Genomic DNA, 12,441 nt, shown 5'->3' with positions numbered 1-12,441 from the left:
ATTGCCTCTGCATTGGAATATTATCGGATAGGGTAATAACTTCATAATTAACTACATCTTCAGTAAGAATGTCACAAAATGATTTAAAAAGAAAAGCCAAATTCTTAAAAAAAAAAAAAAGAAGTGACATTTTGAAATAAAGGTAACATTTTGAAAAAAAATCTAATTCTGAGAAAAAATGCATATTTTGAAGAAAAAAGTTAAAATTCTGAGAAAGTCAAATTTGAGATGCATTGTGGGACATGTAGTTTATGGGCAACGTGCTTCTGTAAAGTAGTATATGTAACCGTATAATAAACATATTCTATTTTTTGCAAGCTCTTGTGGGGCCACAGAAAATGAAGTCTCGGGCCGGATTTGGCCCCCGGGCCTTGAGTTTGACACCCCTGATTTAGGATCTGCGCTAGAGACAAGTATGATGCTAAAAACTGGGGAGATTATAATGAGATATGACCATTAACATTCACTAGTTTTTATCTTTCTTTCATGTTTTCTTTCTATGTATAAACGGTGTGGATACAGCTGAAAGACACATTGAAAAAAACATGAGGCAATAGTATGAATATGTTTGTATTAGATGCTAAAACTGAAAAAGCAGCAGGAGGTCAAGGTGAGGGGAACACATGGTCAGAATACATATGTATGATTTAAGATCAGCACTGAAGACAAGACTGATGCTCCTAATCTATTCCATATTCTGAGGGGAGACGCTACAGGTGAATAGCGGGACATATATTAGATATGAACATTAAAATTCAACAGTTGTTTCTTTCTTTCATATTTTCTTTCGATGTATCAACTGGGGGGAGACAGCTGAAAGAAAAAGAAAAAACAGTGGGCAATGGTGTGAATATGTTTGTACAAGTTGCTTAAACTGAAAAAAAACATGTCTTGACAAATTAGAGTCAAAGAATTTTACAGAGGGAAATTTTTTACATCACTGACTGTAAAAAACATTAAAACAATCCATTTTCACCATGATTTTAATCAATAAAATGTGATATAAATATGTCCATGAATGATATATGCAGAAACCCTTAGGTAAAAAGTAAAGATACAAAAGATATCAATTAAAAAGCCTGCTGTATGTTAGTTCTGCTGACAAGTTTGAATATCTAACTATCATTTTCAATTCAACACCACATAAATGCAGTAAAAGATGTGTTGCATTGTGGGTATAATAATAATAATAATAATGCATTTTTAAACGTATATAAATTATTATAAACAAGCAACAAAGAAGGTCAAACAGTAATTCAAGACTTAAAAAACAAAGACTCAGCAATCAGTTTAGAAGAATTAAGATATCGAATACGCCAGTTTAAAAAGGTGGGTTTTCAGGCAGGATTTGAAGGTTGAGAGTGAGTCCATATTGCGGATGTCTTGTGGGAGAGAGTTCCAGAGACGGGGGGCAGAGTGGCTGAAGGCTCTTGACCCCATGATGGTCAGGCGGGCAGAAGGTACAGTGAGTTGGAAGGAGAGCACGAGAGGGAGTGTAGGCAGTATTTGTGTTGGGTAATCTATGGTAGGGCTAACCCATGCAGTGGTGGGGCTCGAGTCAGTATTTGCAGTGTAATTACATACACGCTATATCGCCCCCCGCGACAGTGAAACGCCACGCGAGAGGTTTAGATTCTTTTTCAATCAAAATGGAACTGTATGAAATAAAACGGCACATTTGTCTTGTAGTAAATAAAAAGGGACCACTGTGAACGTGACGTATGATAGTACACGTTGAAGATACTGAATGGGGGTTCCGATTGATCTCAATCAGTAATGCATGACGCAGACCCAACGTTTCGTAGCTCTGATTGGCTGGGTCTATTCAAATTGCATTCGGAGGCATTTTGATCTGACCGCGGCCGCGCTGATACTATAACGCCAGAGAATTTCCACACCTTTAGTGTATACAACTCCCCCACTACTTAGACTATTCCCCTCTTCTAGCATAACCCTGAATCGTCTCAACGTAACAAGTAACGTGCACTTGTTGTAACAGCAGGATCAGTTTGTGTGTTGTGGACACGACCCGTATATTTTCGCAATCCGTGTTCTCAACATTTAGCCTTGTGCTTATTATTAAATGTAATTTGCTTACTTTAACATCATTTTTCATGGTGGGGCTAAGGTGGGGCTAAGCCATTTCTTGGTATGGCTGTAGCCCCCCCCAGCCATACCCTGGCGTACCCCTAGCCATACCACTGAGTGTAGGTGTGAAGGAGTTCAGAGAGATATGGAGGTGGAACAGCGTGAAGGGCCTTGAAGGTGAGGAGCAATATTTTAAAGTCGATGCGGTATTTAACGGGGAGCCAATGGAGTTGTTGAAGAACCGGAGCTATATGATCAATGGAAGGAGTTCTGGTAATGATACAGGCGGCTGAGTTTTGGACCAGACGGAGCTTACGCAGGGATTTGTGAGGAAGACCAGAGAGGATGGAGGTGCAATAATCAATACGGGATGTAACGAGGGCGTGGTATTGTAGGATCCAGAGTTGTTCAAGCTTGAGCCGTTCACTCAGCGGCTTCTTAAGTTTTTTTTTCAGCGGGACAAATAAAAATGAAATGAAATGAAACAATGAATGGAAAAGCATGAAGCGTTTCAGACTCAGACCTTTTGCTTGCTGAAGCTTCCTGCACGCACCAACCACAAACAGTTAGTGATTATGATTCAACAAGCCAACAACAAAGGGCTCTAAATCGGCATCCTGCACAACTAAATGTCAACGGTGATGAATGATATCACTAGGAACTGCTCCCAGTTGATCTCTTTGTCAGGCAAGTTGCGAGACAGATGGGAAATCAATCTGTAAAGCTTTGGAAATCAGTTTGGATCAAAGTCATTCATACAAGACGGGTTAAAGGGATGAACCTGAGAAGTACTACTGTACTGTACGCCACTGTTATGTAAAGGCATACCTTTTGATGAGGTCTCAATACTTGAATATGTTCTTTATGTCACTTTTAATTTTGCTTGCTTTTTTCCACCTTTTCTGTAACACTTTACATTTTAAAACAGAGATGGGAGAAGTACTCAGATCTTGTACTTGAGTAAAAGTAGAAGTACCAGAGTGTAGGAATACTCTGTTACAGTTAAAGTCCTGCATTCAAAATGTTATTCAAGTAAAAGTAGAAAAGTATCAGCATCAAAATATAGTAAAAGTAGCGACAGTAAAAGTATTCATTGTGCAGATTGGTCCATTTCAGAATAATATATATGATATGTTTTATAATGATTGATCATGAAAGTGTTCTCAAAGCTGGTAAAGGTGCAGCTAGTTTGAATGACTTTGTATACTGCAGGGTAGCTGGTGGATTTACTCCAGGTGGAACTAAAGTCTGATTTAAGTGATGATTATATTTCACACCATTCATCCACATCTGGAAAGTAACTAAAGGTATTAAATACATGTAGTGGAATAAAAGTACGAAGCAAAACATGGAAATACTCAAGTAAGTCCCTCAAAATTGTACTTATGGTCAAGTACTTTAATACATGTACTTAGTTACTTCCCCACCACTGCTAATAAATAAATTATAATTCTGATTCTGGTTCACTTCTGATTCAGCTGACTGACGCCCAGAGGTGGGAAGTAGTGGAGTACAAATACTTCGTTACTATACTTAAGTACATCTTTCTGGTACCAGTACTTTACTCCACTACTTATTTTTCTGACGACTTTTTACTCTGACTTCTTACATTTTGAACACAAATACCTGTACTTTCTACTTCTTACATGTTGAACACAAATACCTGAACTTTCTACTTCTCACATTTCCCAAACAGGCTGGTTCCTTTAGTCTGAATGTGTGTTTGGTGGCGTGATCATTATTATTTAGAGTCATTGCGTGCCTATTGATTTGAACACGATCCGTGTATCCATCATTTCCTGGTCTTCTCTAAAGAAGAGGGACCAATGGAAACGCTGTCATGTTGCCATTGTTCAGCATGGAAACATTCATTAGCTAACAATGATATTATTGTTCTATAAATATAAAGGGAGGTCAGGTACTCTTTAAAACAGCTGCTAGTTATGGGTACTTTTTACTGAAGTACATTTCAAAGCCTCTTTACTTTTACTTGAGTAAAGAAGTTTAGTCAGTACTTCTACTTTCACCAGAGTATTTTTAAACACGAGTATCTGTACTTATTGAGTAAAGGATGTGTGTACTTTTCCATCTCTGCTGACGCCCCTGTGTTTCCCGCTCAGGAGGATGAGATGAGAGTGTGCATGGAGCCGGAGCTGGCCTCGTTGACTCCCCCCCGGCACCAAGGGGACGCCTCCGGTGGCAGTAGTCCGGGGCAACCACCTGCAGAGCCAATCACAGAGCGGAAGTCCTCGGATGTCTCCTCCATGGTGCAGACGTTGGAGAAGGAGGAGGAGGAGGCGCTCAGCCCGGGAGCCGCCATGACAGCCAACTGAACAGACTCCTCATTACAAACTGACCCGGAGTCAGCCAGGAATGAGCGTGACAATACAATATATATATATCTATTAATTTGTTCCTTTCAGGTATCAAAAACTTTGAGATGGATTCTTCAGAAAGTGAGAAACAGATTTTCTGGAGGTGGACACACAATGAGACAAAGACAGCTGATGCAACAAAGGACACCTGTTTCTTTTTAAGCCTTACATCCCAAAGGTAAACGAAGACGAGGAAGAGGAGGAGGACTGATTGGACGTTCCCAATTGGATAGTCAAACCACGTGAAGATGAAGAGGAGGGCAAATAAAAATATGCATGCTTTTTATGAGGACAAGCAAAGTCGAGCCTGTATAGGACATTATAATAAGAATCATTTTTGTAATAAAGCTACAAAAAAAGAACAAATCTATGTATAAGTGTATGATAAGATATAACAGTTTTCCCACGGGAGAACTACTCTGTTTACAGCTGTAACTCAAACATATTAGTGTTTAATCAAATACATTTTCATCCAACACACACAGTATACTTTCAAAAAACGGCAAACAGTTCCACGTGTTAGGCTCGTGAAATGCATTTGAACCCTGTAGAGTAAGATTTTGTGGCCGAGGCACAACCCAGGGACACGTCCTGCACACACTAACCTGCACAGAAAGGATTGTACTGTAAGGAAGTGTGCTTCCTGCTGTCTCTGCATGTTTCTATGGAGCACCTGTTCTATACAGCACTGTATAGATGCTGCACTGAACCACAGGGGGGGGTGAAGACAGAGCTGCATTATCTCTTTTGAACTGATGCAATCCAGCAGATCAGAGGCTGCCTTTGGACTGTTGACGGTACCCAACCAAAACCGAGCCACTTAACAACACGAAACCCTCAGCTGCTTCTTATTTCGTTCCTTCATAGATGAATCGAGGATGATAACCACTATTTGAATGTACTGGAAGAAGGCAGACAGCAGTACATGAGTTTCTCTCCTCGCCGTCCACATGGAGAGTCTGAAGAAACAAAGATAGACAGCGTGTTTTTAAAAAAAACGTGTGGGAGGGAGCTGCTGACCATGGATTCACTGCTGGCTCCACCACACACACACACACACACACACACACACACACACACACACACACACACACACACACACACACACACACACACACGCACACCGAACACGCACACGCACATACCATGTATACATCACTTCAGGGGACATTACATTGACTTACATGCACTTCCTGGAGACTTATCCTAACCTTAACCATAACCGACACATGCCTAACCCTAACACTAACCCTAACCCTAACGAAGTCTTCACCCTAAGATTAATGATTCCCCTCATGGGGACCTCCAATTTGTCCCCATAAGGGAGGCGAGTCCCCACACGTGACTGTGTAAACAGATTTAGGTCCCCACAAGTATAGTAATGCTAGGCCACACACACACACACACACACACACACACACACACACACACACGTAATCAATCAACACTCCCTCTCTCTCACTCTCACTCACACTCACACTCACACACATTTAATCAATCAACACTCTCTCTCACACTCTCACTCTCACTCTCACTCTCACTCTCACACTCACACTCACACTCACACTCACACTCACACTCTCACTCTCACTCTCACTCACACTCACACTCACACTCACACAGAGAATACACACAAATATCTAAATTGTAACCAGCAATAGGCAGACAAACACCGGCATCCCAACAGCCCGGTGTTCACTCTGTCGTACACACGTAGATGTAAATAGTCTGAGTATATAATTAAAAATCGCCTCTTACATGCAGTCACAAACTGTTCTATGATTTCTTTATTTTTGTACACATCTCAGTCCCGCTTTATGGCGGGAACGCTCTCAAGCTTACGACTGAATTTAGTTTTTCTTACCACTTACACAAAGATTTAAAGAAACTGAGGAATGTTTGTGTGGGAAGAAGAGCGATGGCTCCAACTGGAGAGTGTTTGATCGGGTAAATAGGAACAGTAGTAGATAAAGGAGGGGGGACTACAGCCCGTGTGCTGCTTAATCAGCCAATCAGGGAACAGGAAAGTCAACTAGGCGCGAACAGTAGAGCCGAAACAGATCGGTGTCTTCCTGTGATTTCTGTGAAGAAGCAGCTGCCTGGAGAGTGATAGTGATCCTGATGTTTGAGGAGGCATGTTTTCATTTGTGTTTTCCTTTCATTCACCTGAGGAAGGAGTGTTTCAGCAAAGAGGAAGAGGAGGAGGAGGAGGAGGAGGAGGGGAGTTAAACAGACTTTCTGTGCATGACGAACTTTACGACACACTGGCCGTTTCTCAATCGCGAGGATGCTTGCTTGGTAGCACATGTCTTCCGAGTCACTTCCTTCAGAAGCTAGGCAAGAATCCTCCCTGGCATTCGGAAAACAAAGAGTGGAACAGGCAAGCAAGTGTGCAGGTGTGCGTCATATGAGAGGCCCCGCCTTACATTTTCCGCCACAGATTTGGGGAAATTGGTCCGTGCGCAAAGCATTGTGGGGATTTTAAGGAAGCGAAGTCTACCCATGTGCAGCCTCGAAATTACCCCCAAACCAAGGACGCGGCCTCGGTGGAATTCCAAGTATGCTGGAGATTGGAACAGTCCTTCGGCGGCACTCGATGACGTAGCATCCTTGAAATATTGGCTTGGAAGCCAGTTTCCTCGAGATTGAGAAACGGCCATTGTTCTCACCGTTTTCTTTTCTCTGTCGGGAGCTCCTTCTCCTCTCACTTCGATGATTGTGTGAGACACTTTTAAGACAAACTAACAACAACAAAAAGCAGTTGAATTAATGTATTTATTGATTGCTTCTTTATGCAACGTTGGGGGACAATGTTTATTTTTCTACGGACTTGTTGAAAATCCCCTCCGGTAAAAGTTAGAATAGTTGTCATGGTTGTAAAGCCGTCTTGTTTCAGTCTGGTTTTGAGCACGAGAACAAAAAAACTTTGTTTGGAGATTTAGAGATGGCTAGTTTGGCAGCTCTCGCTTATATCATTTTATTTCAAGAATCCCCGTTTAGTGAAAACACGAGGGCTCAAAACTGCAAACAGAATGACTTTACACAGTGGCACATATTCATTTATTTATTGAACAATTACCTGGTGGGGAGGAATAATGTCACAGCTTGTGAGTCCTTTGTGAGTCAATCGTGTGTTTGAAAGAACCTTTCCTTTACATTTGTTCATTGTGACGACGAAGAATTCGGCTTCTTTTTTGCCAAAAGATTTCACGGACACATGCATGGACTTGAAGGACACTGGGTTGTTTTATTTTTCAAAATCTAAATGAATGAATAAACTTATAACAAGAAGCCAAATATATTTCTGTGGATGTTAAAGGTTTACTGATCACGTCTTTGGTTCACTCTTTTTGTATAACCCTACTGCCATCTTCCAAGAGTTTCCTTCACTTGTCATGACGCTCAAAATCTGCTTCTGGATACGCTGCCTTTCTCCTTCTCTCTCTTTGTATCTGTTCTGTACTTTTGTGTCTGTCTGTCTGTCCGTCAGTGTACAGTACATTGTCTTGTTGGAAGAATCACTGCCTGAAAAGAGAAAAAAAAGGGGATTTGCTGCAATCAGAGATATATCATTTGCTAACTGCTGTAAAAAAATAAAAAAAACATTGGGTAGCTTCTGTAAAAGTCTGTATAAAATTGGATTTCTTTGTCTGAAATGAGGCGGTGTAGTACAGTGTACACTCGCACCAATGCATGCTCGTTGGACGGTTGTCACAGGATGGTTCTTCCACGTGGTTCTCCCCCTTTCTCTCCTCTTCTGTCAACATTTCTCTTCCTTTTTTCCTGCACGACAGAACCTCCTACACCCCCTCCAGCGCCTTTACCTGTCTCCTCTTCTTTTCCTCTGGTGGAGAAAGAGCAAATAAACAAACCAACAAATGGTGTTTGATGTGCTTATGTGTGGATATATCTTTCATAGAGTGCACATAATTAGATTCTCACACGTTCACTTCTTCCTCTCTCGAGCCCTAACATGTGGAATGGATCTTTTTTTAGCCCACATTTGGAGGCAGACAGTGTTTCTGTGCTTGTCAGACGAAGCAGGAATAAGCAGTGAAATGCATATAATGCCAGGAGAGTTTTAACGTCTATTTCTTAGAGACTAGCTGCCTATTTGTTCCAGCTCACAGAAGAACCACAGCCTGAATCTCACACAGTTGACCTTCACAGCACAAATATGTTTACATGCTCCCAGATATTCTCTTTCAAGCCTGAATGCAGTGATCTTTTTTCCACCCACGCAGGTTGCTCGGTCCACCACTGAAATATCTCAAGTATTGAATGGATTGCCATTACATTCACACAGCCGCCCTTCAGGATAAATAAGAAAATATTTCGCTTTTATTCTTACTTTCCATTCAGCACAACCATAAGGTTAAACATGTAATTTATTTCTTATAATCAAGCAGGCGTTCAGACTGAAAAGCAGTTGAAATACTCACCATGAAGGCTTACTCTTTGACCCTTGGTGAAGTATAAATTTGAAGGAACTGAAAGACATAATGAGAACGTATCTTAGTCTCTTCTGCATATCGCTGCTTTGTAATCATCTTCAATTTAACTTTATATCAAATATTACTGTTGTTACATTCTTTATTTCTATTATGTTTTAGGTTTTGTTTTACGTATACTTTATGTAGAAAAACATGCCTTTGTGTTGTGAGCTAAGTGCATCTGTTAGCGAACTAGGTAAATAAATACAAAATGTATTAAAAAAAAAATATATATTTATGTTTATCAGTTACCAGAGTCTTATCTTCTATCTGAGTGACCTTCAAAATGGAAATCCTAATACATGGATGTGTTAATTGCAGAATCTAAAATTCCCTGTGTGTTTGGTGCTGTGTGTGATGATTGAATATGGATTTAATTTAAATTTTCAATTTCCATTTCGATCTTTCATTTCAGTGATTTCAAGCTAAATAGTAGAAATACAGCATCCGTGTTATCAAGTTATTCATAAGGTATTGCAAGTATTAGATTAGCCAGTACATTGTATTACAGTCAATATTGAAAAGTTTTGCCAAGATAACCTGTGTTTTTCAACCATCACTGCTGCATAAATGATTAATGGGGATGCATTTTTCTGTTGTACAACAAGACCAACAGGACCGCGGGTTAGCCAGCTAGCAACACTGAGTAGCACTGCTGAGCATGTTAGCCTAGCTTGTTAGTCTCAGCTAGCTCATAAGCTCCGAGCTGGGTGGCGTGTTTCAAGTTCAAGGCCTCTTTCCCTTTTTTGAATTAGGCGTTAGAGTTAGATGCCAAGATGCCACCGACTAGCTCTGCCTACTTTGGGCTCCACATTAAATCTGTAGAATGATATGGGTAAGGTCACGTACACTACGTCCATTTATCCAGTCTATGGCCTGAACAAAGCTACTTGCAAAACTCACATTCCTATCAGCCTCAGCTGTCATTGTGCCTGCTAGCAAATGTTAGCATGCTAACACGGTCAACTTCAATTGCGAACATCTTACCTGTATGTTATACTAACATGACATTAGCGTTTAGCTCATATCCACATCACTTTGTTTGTACTTGAAATAATCTAGTAGACATTTTATTATTTATTTATTAAATTACAGACTGGTAATACTGATTTGAATATTTACCATACAGCAAATATCTGATACATGTACGTTATAATTTAAATTAACCTCAATCAGTAAACTTTAAAATGCATGATCTCTTTGACCTCCAGGTCAAATTAATTAATTAAGTCTTCATCAATATATTATTTCACGATCATACAATACATTGCTGTCAGTTCATTTTTGATCCAATAAACAGACATGTTGATAAATGCTGTACGGATACATTCAACATGTTGTTTAGATATTGAACATTCGTCCGTCAGCAGTTCAAAAGACACAGGAAGGCCCCTGAGATCCTGAGAGTGAAAAAGTGAGACTGAGTGAAGAGTAGAAAAAAAAATCCTATAGCTTTCAGGAGCTTTGTGTTCACTTGTCGTCCTGCAGAGAGTCTGCGGAGAGCACTACTCCCCATCCTCTGGGTGAGGAAGAGGAGGGAAATGAGAGGAAGGTAAAAAAGTCTGTTCTCCTGAAGCCAGCTTATATGGGTTCGTCCGAGTCCTCGCTCTCCCTGTGCTCCTGCAGCGAGGAGGGAGTGAACACTGGGCAGGTGGGGGAGACGGGGGAGGAAGGAGGTGAAGGTGATGAAGGTGAGGAAGGAGAAGAGGTGGAGGGTTCCTGTGAAACACCCTCATCTCCTCTAGTGCTCCCAGGGGAGGAGGAAGGGGCACCGGCCCCCCCGGGAACTTCCCTGAAGGAGGGCGCTTTTCCTCTGAAATCCTCCTTGGACTCCCTCCTCACCGGCTCCCCCTCCTCCCTCCGGCTGCCCTCCCCCCCCCACAGGTCTCTGTCCCGGGTGGGGGAGGAAGGGGTGGACGGGGGGAGTTGGTGCTTCTTGGATTTCCTGCTTGCGTCCCTGAAGCTGGCCAGAGGGGGGCGGAGCCTCACCCCGCTGCGAGTGGAGCCCTCGATCGCTTTCTGTAGCTGTTGGAGAGAGAGAAAATGTATCAACGTTATTCAATCCGCTTTTCTTTTTTTTTTTTTTTAAATATGACCCCCCCTTTATTATAACCTTTATTTATATGAATTGTAATATATGTCATATATAACATATTTCCAATTTGGTAGATTTTTTTGCCAATTTATTACATTTTTAACGTGTTTTTTCTTTAAAATGTATTTGAAATCTATAACTTTATCCAATTAATTTTCCCTTTTTATATGAATTTTAATAAAATTATTAAATAACAAATAATTATTTTCTTGAAGTGATTATTTCTTATAAGAATTATTATTTACTTTGAATTAAATTGTTTAATTCATAAAGATTAACAACGATATATATTTTTTCCCTTGATTGGACTGTTTTTCTATGTATTTATTTAATAATATCGTTTACATGACTTTAATTCTTTAATTTATTAGTTTAATAATATTTTGGGCTGTTTTGTTATTTTTTAAATTAATTAATTATTATTAAATCTTTTTTTTTTTAAACTGCTTTAGGGAGCAACACATGTTTTGGTTTATTTAGACTGTATGTACTGTAAAGGGTTGAGATTTGTGTTTTTACAAAGCACATATACTGTATGTTCAATATAAGTCAATTAACCCTTGTGTTGTGTTCGAAAGCTGTTACCGTTCATGGTGTCAATTTTGACCCATGATTTATCTCAGTCCAAAACACAAAAAATGACTATCATCCAATATTGTTTTAACTACATCATAACTAACTTATAATGCATTCATAACCGTACAATCCTGTTGTAATTTAATGTTATGGTCCAAAACACATGACACCACATATTGCACACGTGCATGTGTGTGTTCAGGTTCAAGTGTTAGTGTACATATTCTTTGAGAAAGGTCGAGTTCCCGTGGGGGGAGTGGGGCAGAGGGAGGGGAGACCAGGTGCATGTTGCGAAAAATCACCTCCGTGCACCACGGCGCCCCAGCTTAACCAATCACTTCGCTCTATTCTCACAAGCCTATCATAGCGCTCCGCTAACCCTTTTAAATCTGCTCTCCCCGCTGACAGCTGTCCTTTCAGGTGACTCGACGCAACCCACCTCCACCCCTTTTCACCTCCTGTCCCTCTGATTCCAGGGTCAAGCTCCTCCCCTTCAGACCGAACCCAACTACCCATTCACCACCACCAGGATCAAGCTAAGCCCCTCCCCTTCAGACCGACCCCAACTACCTATTCACCCCCACCAGGGTCAAGCTAAGCCACTCCCCTTCAGACCGAACCCAACTACCCATTCACCACCACCAGGGTCAAGCTAAGCCACTCCCCTTCAGACCGAACCCAACTACGCATTCACCACCACCAGGGTCAAGCTAAGCCACTCCCCTTCAGACCGACCCCAACCATCCATTCACCACCACCAGGGTCAAGCTAAGCCACTCCCCTTCAGACCCAACCCAACTATCCATTCACCACC

The 12,441-nt window shown here is 41.0% G+C and overlaps 2 protein-coding genes across 9 annotated transcripts in view; one reads left to right on the top strand and one right to left on the bottom strand.

Moving 5' to 3' along the window:
- fam131bb (family with sequence similarity 131 member Bb) overlaps positions 1 to 8,347 on the top strand; it is a 38,888-nt gene extending 30,541 nt beyond the window's left edge. For all 6 annotated transcript variants that reach the window (XM_079691474.1, XM_079691472.1, XM_079691471.1 and 3 more), the window contains one exon: positions 4,209 to 8,347. In XM_079691474.1, coding sequence (XP_079547600.1) covers positions 4,209 to 4,421 — 213 coding nt within the window. In that variant the 3' untranslated portion in view covers positions 4,422 to 8,347. The remainder of the gene's footprint in view (positions 1 to 4,208) is intronic.
- Positions 7,729 to 12,441, bottom strand: part of clcn1b (chloride channel, voltage-sensitive 1b) — a 26,335-nt gene continuing 21,622 nt past the window's right edge. For 2 of the 3 annotated variants that reach the window (XM_079691463.1, XM_079691465.1), the window contains exons 19-20: positions 8,906 to 10,981; positions 7,729 to 8,307 (exon numbers count right to left, since the gene is read on the bottom strand). In XM_079691463.1, the coding sequence (XP_079547589.1) occupies positions 10,538 to 10,981 (444 nt within the window). In that variant the 3' untranslated portion in view covers positions 7,729 to 8,307; positions 8,906 to 10,537. The remainder of the gene's footprint in view (positions 8,308 to 8,905; positions 10,982 to 12,441) is intronic. The other variant, XM_079691464.1, reaches the window with a different exon arrangement.

Source organism: Notothenia rossii (genome assembly GCF_949606895.1).
Source record: "Notothenia rossii genome assembly, chromosome: 7".
Classification (NCBI taxonomy): Eukaryota; Metazoa; Chordata; class Actinopteri; order Perciformes; family Nototheniidae; genus Notothenia; species Notothenia rossii.
Note: the sequence above shows the minus strand (reverse complement) of the source record. Positions and strands in the feature narration are given on the sequence as shown.